The sequence below is a fragment of the Corvus moneduloides genome, chromosome 23, assembly GCF_009650955.1.
Source record: "Corvus moneduloides isolate bCorMon1 chromosome 23, bCorMon1.pri, whole genome shotgun sequence".
Taxonomy (NCBI): Eukaryota; Metazoa; Chordata; class Aves; order Passeriformes; family Corvidae; genus Corvus; species Corvus moneduloides.
Genome location: NC_045498.1, coordinates 5333786 through 5351901, shown reverse-complemented (window position 1 = coordinate 5351901; position 18116 = coordinate 5333786). Strand labels below are relative to the sequence as shown.

The following is an 18116-nucleotide window of genomic DNA, read 5'->3' as shown; positions in this document are numbered from 1 at the left end:
CACCAAAAGTGATCCCCCAAAACAGCTCATAATGCCCCAAAATCCAGCTCATAATGCCCCAAAATCCAGCTCCTGATCCCCCAAAACAGCTCACAATCCCCCAAAGCAGCTTGTGATCCCTCAAAACCAGCTCGTGATCCCCGAAAATCCAGCTCCTGATCTCCCAAAACAGCTTGAGATCCCCCAAAAGGGATTGTGATGCTTCAAAGCAGCTCATCATGCCCCAAAATCCAGCTCGTGATCCCGCAAAACAGCTCGAGATCCCCCAAAATCCAGCTCGTGATCTCCTGAAACACCTCAAGATCCCCCAAAACAGCTCATCATGCCCCAAAGTAGCTTGTGATCCCCCAAAACCAGCTCCTGATCTCCCAAAACAGCTGAAGATCCCCCAAAACAGCTCCTAATCCCCCAAAATCCAGCTCGTGATCCCCCAAAACCAGCTTGTGATCCACCAAAAGTGATCCCCCAAAACAGCTCTACCAAAACAGCTCAAAATCCCCCAAAACAGCTCCCCAAAATAGCTCAAAATCCCCCAAAGCAGCTCCACCAAAACAGCTCATCATGCCCCAAAATCCAGCTCCTGATCTCCCAAAACAGCTCGAGATCCCCCAAAAGAGCTCATGATGCTTCAAAGCAGCTCATCATCCCCCAAAGTAGCTTGTGATCCCCCAAAACCAGCTTGTGATGCACCAAAAGTGATCTCCCAAAACAGCTCCACCAAAACAGCTCAAAATCCCCCAAAACAGCTCCCCAAAATAGCTCAAAATCCCCCAAAACAGCTCCACCAAAACAGCTCATAATGCCCCAAAATCCAGCTCGTGATCTCCCAAAACAGCTTGAGATCCCCCGAAACAGCTCGAGATCCCCCAAAAGAGCTCATGATCCTTCAAAGCAGCTTGTGATCCCTCCAAACCAGCTCGTGATCCCTCCAAACCAGCTCATGATCCACCAAAAGTGATCCCCCAAAACAGCTCCTGATCTCCCAAAGCAGCTCCACCAAAACAGCTCGAGATCCCCCAAAATCCAGATTGTGATCCCCCAAAACAGCTCCACCAAAACAGCTCATAATCCCCCAAAATCCAGCTCATGATCCCCCAAAATCCAGCTCGTGATTCCCCAAAATCCAGCTCGAGATCCCCCAAAATCCAGCTCCCCCAAAACAGCTCATAATCCCCCAAAATCCAGCTCATGATCCTTCCAAACAGCTCCAAGAACAGCTTCTGATCCCCCACAACAGCTCGTGATCCACCAAAAGAGCTCCCCCAAACCATTTGCTGCTCCATCCCTTCGAAAACACAGGAAAATTCACATTTTTTGGGGAGCAGCCAGACACCACCTGCCAGTGCTGCACCAGTAACAGGACAGGGCACCCCCCAGCACATCCCAAACCCTCCTGGCCACGCAATCCTGGGATAGTGGAAGGTCTCCATGGCAGGGGATGATCTTGAAGGTCCCTTTTGCTCCAAACCATGCCAGCATTCCATGAAAAAAGCCAACAGAATTTCCTTGCAACATCCACCCCTGATTGCTTCCTTCTCAAATCCAACATCCCAAAACACCAAACCCCCTTCCTCCCACCACATTCCCGCTTTCTCCCGACTATCTCTGGCCCAGCTCCGTGATTTTTCCCCCTCATTCTGTTTTCAGGGAAGCAGAGAGCCAAGGAAATCGCTGGGGATAAACAGATGAGCTGGGCCAGCTCCGTCCCAGGAGCGTTGTGGCCTCCCAGTCCCGGCCAGCTCCAGGAGGCACAAAGGGCTCTTTGTCCTCTGGGAGTGACACAGGCAAACCCTGGGAAGAGCCAAGAGTTCCTGGGAGCAGCTGGGCTGGAAAACATCCCTGCTCAGGCACCTGGGTTTGGATTTAAACCCAGAGCAGGGAACATCCTGAGGCTCCTGGATTGGAACTCCAGCCTCGGAACAGGGCGAGCAGGAGACAACAAAGCTGCTTCCCTAATTCTGCCATTCCCAGCAGAATAATTCTGAATTCCCAGCTCCCAGGGGGCCCAGGAAGCCCCTCCAGCTGGTTGTGAATGTCACTCCCTGCCCTCACTCAGATGTGACAGGGACTGGTTCCATCCACATGGAATTCCAAGCCTGTAAGCAGCTTGCTGGAGAACTTTGGGAATTCGGGATGTTATGTGGTCTGGAAAACTCCTTGGGGTCCCCTCTCAATTTCCCTGTGTGAGGAGCAGGAAAGGCCTTGGTTGTGTCTAAGCCCTGCTCAACAAGAAGAAAACTCCTCTGGATCATCAGCACAAATCCAGCCTCAATCCCAGAGGAAAATGGGAGGAAAATGAACTCTGGCTCAGCCCAGAGCAGCCCAGGCTTGTGTGGGGACAGAGGACAATGATTCCTTCTCATTGCCACATCCAGATGCCATTCCAAGCCTGGCTTCAAAAATAAATGGGCAGCAGGAGGCAGAGGGGACCTTTGGAGGGATGGTGTTTGTTAATTCCTTGCTTTACTTTGCTTTTCCCATTGAATTTTATCCCAGCCCATTAATTCCCTCACTTCCACCCTTCCCATTCTCTCCCCATCCCATGAGTGGGGAGTGAATGAGTGAGCGGGGCTTGGTGGCCCTTTGGGGTTAAATCACTGAATTTTGGTTCAGCCCAGCCTAAGTTGGGAGTTTTACACGGTTCAGATCAGCTCAGCTTTGCCTACTGAGTCACACTGAGCCCAAGTGGCTCCACACAGCCAAGGAGAGGCCTCCTGATGACATTTCAATCCCATTTTTGAGCAGATCTACAGCCCAGAGTCAGGATCAGGGCTTTTGAGGACAGAGGAAGCAGATGGAACCACATCAAATCCAGCCCAGGAGAACCAGACTGCAGCACAAGTGCTGTGGGTGGAAATCCAGACCTCCTGAAATATTCCAAAGCTACAAGGAAATGAAGACATTTCCAGAGTTAAAAAATGGGATTTTTTTTTTAAAGCCTCACCTTTGAGACAATCAAATTTGATAAGAATCTAAACCCCCAGCGACGTTGTTCAGACCTAGATAAAATCACCACGAAAACCACTCGAGGTTCTCCTCAGATTTTTTTTTTTTGTCCACACATTGGAAAACCGGAAAATGGACCACAAGCAATTCCCAACCTTTTCCCTGTCCCAGAATTCCCAGACATACCATAAGCTTCATAGGTTTCCTGTGGCTCCCCATGTCCATAATCATAATATTCTGTGTCCCTGGAAAAGCAACGAGGTGGTTACACACAGGGAAATCCCATTCCCACACCGCCACCACTTCCCCAAAAACCAGGAGAAGCTCGCTGTCATTCCCTGGATTCCAGCAGAACTCCACAGCTCAGGAATGTTTCCATTGGCTTAAAATGGGATTTAAAAAATCAGGGAAAAAGGTCATGCAGCATTCCTTTGGGAAAAGGGAAGCCAACTCACCCTTGGCCCTGGCTGTAGTAGCCCTCGTACCCCTCGTAGCTCTGGTCTGCGTACGTGTCATCGTAGCCCTGGGAAGGATGGGGACAAAAATGTCACCAAAAAAAGGGCAAAAGAGGAGTGGAAGAACCAAATCCAACCTACAGCAGCTTCCAGAGGAGCCTGGAAATCCTGCCCTGCCACAGGGAAAGGGCTCAGGCACAGCGTGGAGGCAGCAGAGCCCTGCTGTGCTCCGTGGCTCGGCAGGGATAAATCATATTCCTATTTATTTATAAATCATTCCATCTCCAAGGCTCCATAAATCCGTGTGCCAGGAGAGCTGGAATTGTGTTACCACGGAAAGGTTCTTCCCCCAGAGGGTGCTGGGCACTGGAAAGGCTCCCCAGGGAATGGGCAGAGCTCCAGGACAACGCTGCCAGGGATGCACAGGGTGGGATTTTGGGGTGTCTGTGCAAGGCCAGGAGCTGGGCTGGATGATCCCTGGGGATCCCTCCATAATTCCATCATTTTGTGTCATCTAAACCCCACATTTACAACCCCCAAACTTTGAACTTTTCAGTGAAAAAAAACCCAAACATTTTGCTGAGAAGAGAAACCCAATTTTCAGGTGTCTCAGGATTTGTGATCATTCCCAAAAAATGCTCTTGTGCATCCAAACCAGTTTCCCATTTTCCTTTGGAACACCAACAGCACAAATGCCAAAATTAGCTCGGCAGAAGGGTGCTGCTGAGTTATAAGGCTTGAAACACCCCCCTGTTCATTCCAATATTGACTTTTTAGGGGATTTTTGATGCTTCCTGAAGAATTCTCTTGCAGAAAGAGAGCGTGAAATGCCAATTCCATCCATTTTTGGATGTCGTTTTTCACACTGTGCCCTGACAGCCACAGAAAACTTCAGATCTTTGGGGGCACTTTTATAAAAACCAACCCTTACTCTGGATTTAGGACACCTGGAGTTCCCTGCTCTGAGGGCCAAAGAGGCCGAGGAGGTCACCCAGCACCATCCCAGTGCTCCCTTGGTGATCCCAGAACCATCCCAGTGCTCCCTTGGTGATCCCAGCACCATCCCAGGGGTCCCTGGTGATCCCAGCACCATCCCAGTGCTCCCTTGGTGATACCAGCATCATCCCAGTGCTCCCTTGGTGATCCCAGAACCATCCCAGTGCTCCCTTGGTGATCCCAGCACCATCCCAGGGGTCCCTTGGTGATCCCAGAACCATCCCAGTGCTCCCTTGGTGATCCCAGCACCATCCCAGTGCTCCCTTGGTGATCCCAGCACCATCCCAGGGGTCCCTGGTGATCCCAGCACCATCCCAGTGCTCCCTTGGTGATCCCAGCACCATCCCAGGGGTCCCTGGTGATCCCAGCACCATCCCAGTGCTCCCTTGGTGATCCCAGCACCATCCCAGGGGTCCCTGGTGATCCCAGCACCATCCCAGTGCTCCCTTGGTGATCCCAGAACCATCCCAGTGGTTGATGGGATCCCAACACCATCCCAGTGATCCCTGGTGATCCCAGCACCATCCCAACATCATCTGAGGGGTCCCTTTTGATCCCACAACCATCCCAGGGGGCCCTGGTGATCCCAGCACCATTCCCAACAGTCCCTGGTGATCCCAACGGTCCCTGGTGATGCCAACACCCCCTGGTGATCCCGACTCCATTCCCAATGATCCCTGGCGATCCCAACTCCATTCCCAATGATCCCTGGCGATCCCAACTCCATTCCCAACGATCCCTGGCAATCCCAACTCCATTCCCAATGATCCCTGGCGATCCCAACTCCATTCCCAATGATCCCTGGCGATCCCAACGGTCCCTGGCGATCCCAACTCCATTCCCAACGATCCCCAGTGATCCCTATGCCACCACCCACCCTGACCACCCCACACCCATTCCCCTGGTGAATCCCCCATTCCTTACGTATTCCTCGTAGGTCTCAGGTGCGGGTGGAGGGGGCAGGGGTATCCTCTGGATGCCAGCTGCCCGTGCCCGCGGGGCCGGAGCGCCCCGCACCGCCGGGGGAGGGGGCACCCCCCGGGCCAGCGTGGCCCCCCGGGCGATGCCCCCGCGCACGGGGGCTCCTCGAACCAGGGCCCCCCGTGGGGGGGGGGGAGGAGGAGGAGGAGGAGGGGGAGGACCAACCCCACGGCCCCTGGAAAGGAAAGAAAAAGGGTTGTGAAGAGCTGCTGCTCACTGAGGATGGGGATTTTCCGGTTTCGTTGTCAGGAATGAAACAGAGGTGCCGAGAACGGAGCTTGGGATTCTGTAGCAGCATGAAAATGAACGGTGTTGTGCTGGAGCAGGCACAAAACCCTCCTGGGGGTGGGAATTCTGCTGGTACAGGTGTAGGAAGAGAAGAAATGCAGCCATAGCTGAGGGGAGGAGCAGGAGGCAGAGGGGGAACCTCTGGAGTGTGTTCCCAAGGAAGCAGGGAATGAATTCCTTGCTTTACTTTGCTTTTCCCATTGAATTTTATCCCAGCCCATTAATTCCCTCACTTCCACCCTTCCCATTCTCTCCCCATCCCATGAGTGGGGAGTGAATGAGTGAGCGGGGCTTGGTGGCCCTTTGGGGTTAAATCACTGAATTTTGGTTCAGCCCAGCCTAAGTTGGGAGTTTTACATGGTTCAGATCAGCTCAGCTTTGCCTACTGAGTCACACTGAGCCCAAGTGGCTCCACACAGCCAAGGAGAGGCCTCCTGATGACATTTCAATCCCATTTTTGAGCAGATCTACAGCCCAGAGTCAGGATCAGGATTTTTGGGGATAGAGGAAGCTGTAGACACACAAAGAAATAAATCTGATACAGAACTTTGGGCAGCGAATTTCACTTTAAAGGAGCCTCTCCCACCTATTTGGGATCACTCCCAGCCCTCCAGATCCCTCAGGATCACTGAGGACACGGGCAGGGACACTGCAGGCAGAAGGAAAAGCCCCACCCCACAGATCAGGGAGTGAGGCCAGGACTGAAGGAACAGTTTTATTGCCAATTTATCCCCTCGACAGCCAGGACAGAATGATGCCACCCCAGAGCTCTGCAAGGATGGGCAGCTCCAACTGAGAATGCTGAGGGCTGCAGCACATCCATCAACAGCCAGGCCCCTTTCTGAGAGGCTCCTTTATGAAACTATTGATTCCAGCCATCCCAAATCACCCTGTGTTGGATTACATCCCAAACACTGTGCTCCAAACCAGCTGGAAAACCTTGGCCGGATTCCAAGGTCAGGCCCAGCAGCTGATGTGCAAAAAGAAGCGGCTTAACCTTCCCTGACAGCACAACTGTGAGCAAAATCCAGCATTCCCAAGGCTGGGATTTTGGGAATACCTTGGAACGGGTGGAGGGGGAGGTGGGGCTGCTCCCCGGCCCCGCCCAGGGACGCCTCGGCCGCGGTTGGGCTCCGGGACCCCGTTGAGATAGGAGAGCTCCAGGAACTGCTCCTGGCAGATATCATCCATCATATCCTAAAAAAAAAAGGGAGAGTCAGCTCCAGAGAACAGCTCCAGGATATCACAGGATGCTGTGCTGGAATGAAAAGAGCTGGATGGATCTCGGTTCAGATCTGGGTGGTTTTACTGGGATTTGCTGCAGCTTTTCCCAAGAAGGTTCCAGCAGCAGGTCCTGATGTTCCCAGCATCCCAGGGATGTCAGGAGGGTTTATGTGGGGAGAGCCCAGGCAAGTCTCACCCCACAGCCCCCATTTAAAGGGGCAAGGAGCCCCCACAAGGTAACTCCACAGCGTTCCCATTCCCAAAGGAAAGGCTTGGGATGCAGAGCAAACCCGAATCCAAATCCAAGCTGGCTTTTCATCTCCTGAGGGATGCAGTGTGTTGCTGGCAGATCCCTTATTTGGGGACTAAAGGGGCAGAGAAAGTCACCCAGCACCATTCCAGTGGTCCCAGCACCATCCCAGTGCTTCCTGGTGACCCCAGCACCATCCCAGTGCTCTCTGGTGACTGCAGAACCATCCCAGTAGTCCCTGGTGATTCCAGGACCATCCTGGTGATCCAAACACCATTCCAGTGTCCCTTGGTGATCCCAGCACCATCCCAGTGCTCCCTGGTGATCCCAGAACCATCTCAGTGCTCCCTTGGTGATCCCAGCACCATCCCAGTGCTCCCTTGGTGATACCAGCACCATCCCAGGGGTCCCTTGGTGATCCCAGCACCATCCCAGTGCTCCCTTGGTGATACCAGCACCATCCCAGGGGTCCCTTGGTGATCCCAGCACCATTCCAGTGTCCCTTGGTGATCCCAGCACCATCCCAGTGCTCCCTGGTGATCCCAGAACCATCTCAGTGCTCCCTTGGTGATCCCAGCACCATCCCAGTGCTCCCTTGGTGATACCAGCACCATCCCAGTGCTCCCTTGGTGATACCAGCACCATCCCAGGGGTCCCTTGGTGATCCCAGCACCATCCCAGGGGTCCCTTGGTGATCCCAGCACCATCCCAGTGCTCCCTTGGTGATCCCAGCACCATCCCAGTGCTCCCTATCCCACTGCAATCTTATTTCAGTCACACTGAATATCTCACACACATTCAGCCGGAATTAATAATCCAGAGATATCCATCATTCCTTACATATCCCTTGTGGGTTTCTGGCACAGGAGGGGGAAGATCTGAGGGGATCCAGGACACTCCACCCTGAGCCTCCCAGCCAGGGTCTCCCCAGTGCCACAGCAACACCACAGAGCGAGGAATCTCCCACCAGATGTGGGAACTTCCCCGTTTTTTTCCCCTAATTTAACGACCAATTTGAATTTTAAAAGCATGGGAGAGACTCCTCCAAGTTCTGCCACCCTCGGAGGCAAAATTCCAGCACAATCCTGTCACCCACTGGCACAAAATGACAGGAATTTGGCCATGAAGGCATGAAAAAGGTTCAGCAGGAAAACACATCCCCGAGCCAGTGAGAAGAGGCAGGAAAAGTAGGAAAACCTGCTTTGCAAAAAGCTTTTTTTTCCACACTTAAAGCTGCAAAAATATCGATTTAACTCAGAAAAAAGCCACAAAACTCAACAACTGAGCTGCCTGGGCAGTCACCATCCTCACCCCCTTCAACACCTCTGTGTTTAATTCCTGACCTGACAACGAAGTTTTCCAGCTGGATTTTTAGTTCCAAGTCAGGGGGAAGCCATCCAAGAAGCCTCTCCCATGGCTAAACTCATTTTCCCACTCAACCTGGCACATGGAGCTGGACAAGGCACCCACAGCTCCTCCTGGGAGAGAAATCCCCACTCCCAAGTGTTTCCTCTGGGAATTTCATCTTTTGAATCATGATTAGGGGAATAAAAACCACCTTCCTGAAGGATTCTCCAAAGCTGCCCCACTCCAGCTCTCCTCAGCTACACCCAGGAGGAGCAAACCTCATCCATCCTGAGGCAGATCCATCCCTCAGAAAGAAAAAAAGAGGAGCAGGACACTCACTGGGACGAGGAATTTCTTGACCTCCTCCATGGCGTGGGCCATGAGGGCGTAGGCCTCGCAGGGGGGCCCAAAAACCTCGATGAAGACGTGCAAATCCATGTTGAGATGGGCGTATTTGGGATCTCCCCCTTTGCGGAGCTCTTCCTCCTGCAACAAAGCACAGCACAGGGCTCGAAAATCTATTTGAGAGGCAGAAAAAGCTCTTTTTTGGACCTCTTTTTAGCTCTTTTTCTGAGCCTTGCCAGGGTCTGTAAGGGTATTTTGGATACAGAGTTTGAGAAGAAAAAATCTTTCACCTTTTTGTTGTTGCCTCTTCATGGGGTTTTTTTTTGGGGGGGGTTTGGGAAGGGATTTTGGGTACAGAGCATGGATGGGAAGAGTTTTGTAAGAAAAAACCTTCTACCTTTTTATGGCTGGATGGTTTTATTTTTACTAAATCACCCTTTTTAATTGGTGCCAGCCAAATTTTGACCTCAGAATATTGAAATACCCTCTTTTACACCACTTTGTAGAGCTCCATGCCTCAAACAGCTCCTCTACCTCTGCTCCAAGATCTCTTTAAGATATCTCTGGTTTTTGGACTGTTTTTCAGTTATTTAAGAAGTTACAACCAACCTGGAAGTGTTAAAAAGCTTTTTGTGCTGCTCAAGTCAAAGCAGAATTAATTTACAGCTCTGCCTATTCTTAAGCTCAGTTTGGAAAACAAGCAGGAAGAAATAAAAACCATCTTTTTCCCCAGATTTTCTTTTTTTTTTTTTTGCTGTTAAAAAACCCCTCCTGGCACTCTGTGATTCACCAAAGATTATCAGGAACATGCTGCTCCAACAACTCCACTGAACCAGAAGAATGCAAGGATTTCAGAGGGAGCAGCTAAAAAAGGGGATTTTTATCTTTTGATGGAGGGGGAAAAGATTCCTTTAGTGAATGGTTCTTCAGGGAGGAGCTGGGATTAATTCTTATTTTATCAACTTTGTGGTTCATCTTTTAGAGAAGCTTTTTCTGGGTTGGTTTTTAAGAAAATGCTTGGAGAGCCACTAATTCTCCCACCATAAACAAGGAATTTTGTGGGTGTGTGTTTTCCCTTACCTTGGCTTTATCTCTCATTGAACCCTTCCCCAGCACGGAGATTTTAGCACCAGTTTCTTCCTGAAGTCTTTTAATGGTGTTGCCTTGAGGTCCCAAAATCTTCCCAACGAAGTTGAACTGGAAATGAAGAAAAAAAAACCAAACAAAAATCAGCTCCAGAGCTCAAAAGCTTCAACAAAAATTTTTCTGAATGTTCTGTTGGCTGACAAAAAAAAAAAAAAAACATTCTCCATTTTCTTCTCCTCACCTCCCCCAAAAAATGCACAGGAAAATTTGAGTTTCAAACGGAAAATTTGAGTTTCAAACGGAAAATTTGAGTTTCAAACGGAAAATTTGAGTTTCAAACGGAAAACTTGAGTTTCAAACGGAAAACTTGAGTTTCAAAAGGAAAATTTAAGTTTCAAACCCTTCTTTTCATGGAAAAAAAAAGCTCCAGCAGAACAATCAAGCTAAATTTACACCCCTGAACTGTTTAATTCCAACATCTACTCTGCAGCAGCTTCACAGCAAATCTTCAAGGAGTTAAATGAGTTCTTCAATTTAAAACACAAAGCTCCACACGTGGAATTGTCTGTTGCAACAATCACAGATCCCAGCTATGCACAGCCCAAGACAATCTAGAAAAATTCAATATATTAGAAATAAAAACCCTACAGGCCTGCAAAGGAAAAAAAAAACCAAACCAAATCCCACAGTGGAACACTGGATTAACTCCTGCCACAAAATCCCACCGAAAACAAGCAAATCCCAGAGATTCAGTTGCTCTTTTCTGGCCCTCACCTTGGGGTACTGTTTGACAGGGATCAGAACTCGTTCTTTCAGTTTCATATTCTTGTGGGAAAATAAATCCAGGTAGTTCTCTTCCTCATCCTTCTTTGTTGGCTCCCCCTTCTGAATTTTTTCAATTTCTAAACAAGATAAAAATAGGGCTGCTTTATATTCCTCAAACATTCAGAGATGGAATCATGACAAGGATTGAACCCTACAAATGCCACAAGGAAATTCCTGTGCCTTCCTCTGCCAGCCCCTGAACGCAGCCCCCACCCTAAATCTACAAAGAAACCAGCCCAAACCACGTGAAAATTATAAATTTTTGCTATCATGTGACAGAAATCAGCAGGTTTTTAGCATCCAACTCGAATTATTTCAAATCTGTCCTTTAATTAGTGGTGGCAACACCTCCTGGCACGACGAGTTTCAGTTAAATTGAAAAGATTCCCAATAAACACCAGTGTGGTCTGGGTCAGGAAATTCTCCCAGCCTCATTTCATGAAATAAATTCCGATTTAGCACACAAATAATTCCTAACTGGGTTTTTAAACCCTCAGGTGTGCAGCCATAAAAGTGTCACAAGTTCTCAGCAATGCAACTATGAATTTTTTTGGCCCTCAAAATAAGATTTTTGGGTTTTTAATTGCCTGTGGTGAATTAAAAATGAGTTTTAAAACCCCACTGAGGTGGCCTGGCTGCAGGGAAGGAATGCTGCAGCCTGAGGGGAGCTGGGACAGTCCCAATAACCTGCTGGAAGTGGGTCATTAAGGGAAGTTAATTAGGGACTGGTACACAAACACCTCCTCAAAGCCGCCTGGAAATTCAGCTTTCACTGAGAGATGACCCACATGGAGATTGAAAAATCCTCTTCCAGGCATTTCTGAGTTATTAATGCATTTTCCTCGTGCAGGAATAACCCCCAGCATTTTCCAGAAGAAATGGAAGCTGCCTGGAATTCCCTTTCCAGAGGTGGCCGGTCACGCACAATCTTTAGCTAAACCCAACAACTCCATGACAAATTCATCCAAATTTGGAGCCAATCCATTGCTAACAACCCCAAATTCCTGATGAACCTTTGGTCCAACAGAAAAAAACCCCCCCAAACCGCTCACATCATTAATATCCACCCCAAATCCTGAGTTCAGGCTCTTTACCAGGAGAGGAGCACGACCCTTGGCGAAAAACCAAACGGAGCCGTTTCACCAACAAACCCAAGGGCTGCAAATGTAATTCCTGAGCCTTTTCCAGGGCAAAGAGACACTTCCCAAGATTATCCACAGCACTGGGATGGAGCTGCAAGAGCAAACTGCAGCCTGCTTAGTCACGGGCAGCATTTACAGCACCGTGCAGCTGCAATATTTTGTATTTCCTGGGGTTTCTGGCCACGTCAAACCATCTGCTTGAGCCTGAAACGCTCCTGCTCACAGCTCCACGAGCCTGCCACGTGGATTTGATGGTTCTGGAGGTCTTTTCCAACCTTAATGGTGGTGGATACTTGGGGTATTATCCATGTGGGAATATTCTGGGATCATCCAAAGGGGAACAAGGGGTCACCGTCACCCCTCGGAACAAGCCCTGGGCTGAGAAGCGTCTCTGACCACAGCCATAAAAAAATGAATCCACTCTTAAGGAAACATCATTAAATAATCTCTATTTTAATGAATTATTTTTAATTATAGGCCCAGTAATAAAGTGGGTTTTAGTTGGAAGATCTAAACAGAACTCAGAGGTTTTGGGGTTGCAAACTAGGCTCAAACCATGGCACAGAATTGTGATAAAACCACTGAATTTTGTATTTCTCCTCACTGCAGCCCCTTGGCTCCCTCACAAAAGTGTTACCATGACTCCTTACTTTTCAAAATTGAGTCGTTTTGAAAGAGATCTCTTGAATTTTGCTTTAAAAAGAAGTGATTTTTCTGAAGATACAAAGCAAAAGTAAAAAACCCTCAAGTTCATGCACTGCCAAATCTATAAAGTAAGACAAAAGGGCTGCCTTGGTTCGTTTTATGTAATTTTTTTTTAATTTAACTCCCAGAACAGAGCAGAGAATCAAGATTTGGAAATGAAAGGTTGCACTGGTGGCCTGGTTCAGGATAACTTAAAACCCTATAAAGCCACTTCTCAAATAATTTGTTTTTCTGAAAATGCATCCTGCTGATAAACAAGTGTTTACTCCACACACATCCAGAATAAAACACCCTGAAACTTCCTTCATAAAATGAAACTAAACAGGAATTCATTGCTGTTCAAATTAAACATTAAAATGGAACTAAATACAGGAATTTCCTGCCTCCTGAAAACACCACAGGACTGGGTGAAAGCCTCTGCAAACCACTGAATCCCAGTTCACACCCAGCAAAATCCATCTCTGCCTCCTGCCAAAGCTGCAGAAACATCTGGGAATTGCTCTGGGAGGGCCACAAGGAATTAAAAAATCACTCAAAAAAGCCAAAAAAAAAAAAAAAGCAGCAGCAGCTCCATGCCTTGAAATGGAACATAAAACGTAGGGGAGGAGAAGGAGCAGCAGAGGAATTCCAAGCTTTTCCAAACTTTGGGAATTCAGGGCAGCGTGAGTGACACCTCCAGATCCAAGTGGGGAGCCTGGAAAGAGGTGAGGAAGGATAAACCCAGGGCAGTGGTGACCTGGATGTGACACCAGGAGCAGCTGTCGGATAAAACCCGGATTCCTGGAAGGATCCAGGCCCATTCCAGAGGTTTTCTGGGAGAAGGTTACCTGCTTGCCACGGGGAATGTCAGCAGGCTGGCGGCATGAGTGGCTTTTCCAGGGCTTCCTGTGGGGCAGGGATTGGCTCAGCAGGATTCCTATGGGGCAGGTAAAGGGGGTTGGTAATGCTGCTGCTCCTCGTTTGTGCTCCTGAGCTAAGCCCAGGTTTTTCCTTAATAATAAAAATCCATGGGAAAGGCTGGCCTGCAGCACAGCTGGGCTCTGGGAGCACAGGTATGTTCACTTCATTTGTAAGGCTAAAACATTACCTGAACAGCACAATAATACTGACCCTGTGCTCCCCCAAAAATCCCCAAAGAGTTTGGGGTGGCACCTCTGAGGAAAGCAGAGGCTCCTCCATCCCTCCCTGCTTCCCAGCTGGTTTGATTTCTCAGGAAGGGGAAGCAGCAACCTGTTCCTGGATGGATTCCAAGAACTTGGCAAGCCTAATCCCACAGTTTCCCTCCCCAAAATACACCCCCCGGCTTGGGATTCCTGGGCAGGCAGCTCTGCTTTTGGAGCTTTGCTGGGAAGGGAGGGCACTGCCAGGAGAAGGGGCATGGGGAGGGAAAGGTGAGCTGTGGGACACGGCACAGGTGGGAAAAGCTCCTGGGAGGGAATGGGAATGGGAATGGCCAAAGGAATGAGGACAGGAAGAGTGAGAACAGGAATGGCCACAGCAGCAGGAACAGGAATGGCCACAGGAGGGAGGACGGGAATGGCCACAGGAGGGAGGACGGGAATGGCCACAGGAGGGAAGACGGGAATGGCCACAGGAGGGAGGACGGGAATGGCCACAGGAGGGAGGACGGGAATGGCCAAAGGAGCGAGGACGGGAATGGCCACAGCAGCAGGAATGGGAATGGCCAAAGGAGGGAGGACGGGAATGGCCACAGGAGGGAGGACGGGAATGGCCAAAGGAGGGAGGACAGGAATGGCCAAAGGAGCGAGGACGGGAATGGCCAAAGGAGCGAGGACGGGAATGGCCAAAGGAGCGAGGACAGGAATGGCCAAAGGAGCGAGGACAGGAATGGCCACAGCAGCAGGAATGGGAATGGCCACAGGAGGGAGGACGGGAATGGCCACAGGAGGGAGGACGGGAATGGCCAAAGGAGGGAGGACGGGAATGGCCAAAGGAGGGAGGACGGGAATGGCCAAAGGAGCGAGGACGGGAATGGCCAAAGGAGCGAGGACGGGAATGGCCAAAGGAGCGAGGACAGGAATGGCCACAGCAGCAGGAATGGGAATGGCCACAGCAGCAGGAATGGGAATGGCCACAGGAGGGAGGACGGGAATGGCCACAGCAGCAGGAACAGGAACGGCCACAGCAGCCACAGCAGTTGAGAACATTGCCATGGTTGGACAAAATATAAACTGAAAAGTGGCACAGTGAAATGGTTTCGGAAGAATAACCCAGCCTGAGACAGCTGGGGCCAATTTAAGGGGGCAGTTTGGGGGCAGGATATCCACTTGGAAAGACAGCAATTGAGGGAATCTCCATTTCCGGAGAGCCTGGACTCCGTGTGAAGGAGCTTCAGGGTGACACTTCTCATCCCCAGTGAGCTCAGCCCTCTCTAATCCCTCTGTTTGGCTCCCTGGAGCCACCACCCACCCATCTGACACTCCCACCCAGCCCTTTCCCACTCCCAAGGATGCACAGCCTGGATCTGGCCTGAGAGCCAGCAGGGAATTCTGTGTGGGAGTCCCCCAGCAGCTCCAGCTGCTCCCAGCTTTTCCACGTGTTGTTCCAACTCCAGCTGCTCCTTCCTGCTTGGAATCCAGCCCTTCCCACCCATTCCCATCCCTCCTGGCCACCCCACATGGAATGACTGCTCACACATCCTTGGGAAGCTCCGAGGTGACCCTTGGAGTCTCTCCATGAAATAAAAACAGCTAAAATTCCCCCCAAAAAACCCTAAAACCCACACCTGGCTAACACACAGGTGGGATATCTCCCATCTTCCCAAAGCAGGGAAGCAGAGAGGGCTGTGCCTTTCACACCATCAGCAGCTCCCCCTGCTCTCTTTCCACAGCAGAAATCCAAAGGAAAAAAGGATTTGCTCATTCCTACAGAAAAGGAAAGTCACCCAGACCCCAAATCCCAGGAGGGAAACACGGATTGTATCTGAAAACGCAAGAAATTCCAGTTTTCAGTTTCGCTTCAGGGTAACAGCACCCTAAATGTAGCCACTTTCATCCCAGAGTCCATGGAATCCATAAGAATCCCATCACTGCCCTGCCCTTGCTCCCAAAAAAAGCCAATTCCCTCTAAAAATGCAGCTGCAGCACCACCACAGCATTTCAGACAACTTCAACACGTCGTTTGAAGAGAAACGAATGCAGAATTCCTGCAGGGCTCCCTCCCTGAGGCAGAGCAACTTCCACTCCTGGAGGAAAAAAAAGGCTGGAATAGGAATTCTGCTGACACTCAGGATCATTTCTGTGTCTGGAAGTCATTTTGCTGGAGTTGTGCTGGCTCTGTGCATCACAGCTTTGGCCCAGACTGAAATTCCAAGGCACAGCAGCCTCTCCAACACGACAGCCCCGAAGGGTGCCACGAGCAGTCGGAAATTCCCAGGAATCCAGAGCTCTCTGGGGGTCATCCAGGCAAAAAAATTGACCTAAAGCCACCATCTTACCTCAAATTCTTCCTCATCGTTTTCCTGCTCATCTCACCTAGAACTGGGACTGTGAATGCTCCCAAAAAAGAAAGCGATTTTTCAAATATCCACAGCTGGAGCTGTTCCAATTTTCAATCTCCCAAAGCTGCAATCAGCGATTTTTAAATGGATAAATCCTCCTAAATCCTCGTTACACCCCTCAAGTGAAGGAGGCTTTGCAGGACGCTGCCCTTTGTGTGGGAATTTGCAAACTCCTTGGATTTCCTTTGGCTGGGAGGCATCACCGCCGAGCTGGCTGAAGAATTTTATTAATCAAAACCATTAAACTGATGGAAAATCGGATTATAAAACTCATTTATTTAGATCAAGACGCTGGCGAGTGATGCCGTGACGATCTCTCCCAGTTGTTTGCACAACGGGAGAGACAGCAATTCCCAAGAATTATTCCCAGCATTAAACGAGCTCATAAAACCTCCAGAGCTGCACCAAAAACTCTGCATTTTTAAGCCTCGACAAAATAAATAATTTAAAAGCAGGATGCTAAGCACCAGCGAGCTCACACAGAGATTAAATCCGAACAGATTCCTGCTCTGGGAGCCTCCCAGCTCCCCACCGCGCACGGAAGGCAGAAAGTGGCAGGGAATATTTGAACTCATTCCCGTTTTTAAGCTGACTCCAGCGTCTGGGAGCAGCTGAATCGGCTGCATGGAGGCCCCGAAGGCGGTGCAGCAGCTGCACCGGGGAGATCCAGGGAAATCCGAGCTGCCAGGCGATTGGACAGCGGCGATGGGGAAGGAGAAGGCTCGGCTGGGCACAGAACAAAGACTGCCATTTCCAGTCCCTCCTCAGGCTCGGCAGAAGCACGAGCCCAGCTCTGACACGGATTTCCAGCAGGGAAAAAAATCCCAGAAATGGCTCAGCGGGACTCAAGCACCGCTCCGTGGGAACCCCCCCCCCCCCCCCCCCGGGTTTTTAAGGTTCCTTTTTGGTCCCTCTCTCTCCCCAGGGATGAAAGGGCCGCCCTGATTTCGGCTGGGACAGAGCTTATTTTATTCTTAACAGCTGTTTTTGAGGATTTTTACGGGAATGACATTACCAACACCCTGATACTTTGGCTGCTCCCGAGCAGCGTTTACCCCAAGAATTCTCAGTAAAGGAGAGGAGCTGTTCCCAAACCGGGGGGGGGAGGGGAGCCAGGACAGGTCACCTGAACTGTCCAAAGGAACATTCCATCCCCCCGGACTGTCATTCCCATCCTATAAACTGCGGGAGAGACTTGGGAGGAGCTCGGGGATGGGGTGGGCATCGCTCAGTGGGCGGTGAGGAATTGGGCATCGCTTGTTTCTACTCCCTCTCAACATTACAATTATTATTATTATCAGCGTATTTACTATTATCATCGCATTTTATTCCAATTATTAAACGGTTATCTCAACCCGCCAGGGTTTTCATTCCCTCGATTCTCCTTCTGCCCGGCTGAGGTTACACCGCAAGGGCTAATACAATATAATATAACACAACCACCAACATAACACACACAAAACTTGTGGCTCCGCGGATTAAGCTGAGATTACACAAGGAAATACGCGATTTTAACCCCCCTCTCGCACCAGAGCCAGAACGGCCACCAGGACCCGCTGCCCTCTCCCTTCTCCCGGCGCTGCCCCGCCCGTGCCCGCCCCGCCGGGGGTTCCCGGTACCTGCGGTGAGGAGCTGCATGGCGTGCGTGAAGGACGGGTCCAGGCTGTCCTTCTCAGCCATCAGCTCGGGCAGGTACTTGTTCTCGGGCTCCATCTTGCCGCCAGCCAGCGGGGCCGAAGTACCAGAGCCCCCCTGCCCTGAGGCCCCGCCGGCCGCCGCGGCCCCACCGGGCGGCGGCTGCGCCCCACTCGCGGCCCCGCGGGCCCCTCCGCCACGGGGCGGCCGGCGCGGCGGCTGCGGCGCGCGGCCGCCGGGTCCCTGCCCCCGCGACAGGCGGCCGGCGGGGTCGTCGCGGCGCTGCATGAGGCGGTGCCGGGGAGGGGACGCCGGGCCGGGCCGGGGACAGCGGCGGGAGCGCAGCGGCCACACCGCCCGCGCAGCGCCGG

General features: G+C 50.8%; 1 protein-coding gene across 1 annotated transcript in view; it reads right to left on the bottom strand.

Annotated features, from left to right (window-relative positions):
• KHDRBS1 (KH RNA binding domain containing, signal transduction associated 1) overlaps positions 1-18116 on the bottom strand; it is a 19999-nt gene extending 1883 nt beyond the window's left edge. The window contains exons 1-8 of the mRNA XM_032132195.1: positions 17730-18116; positions 10693-10820; positions 9913-10029; positions 8827-8973; positions 6727-6863; positions 5322-5553; positions 3402-3469; positions 3133-3191 (exon numbers count right to left, since the gene is read on the bottom strand). Coding sequence (XP_031988086.1) covers positions 3133-3191; positions 3402-3469; positions 5322-5553; positions 6727-6863; positions 8827-8973; positions 9913-10029; positions 10693-10820; positions 17730-18033 — 1192 coding nt within the window. The 5' untranslated portion in view covers positions 18034-18116. The remainder of the gene's footprint in view (positions 1-3132; positions 3192-3401; positions 3470-5321; positions 5554-6726; positions 6864-8826; positions 8974-9912; positions 10030-10692; positions 10821-17729) is intronic.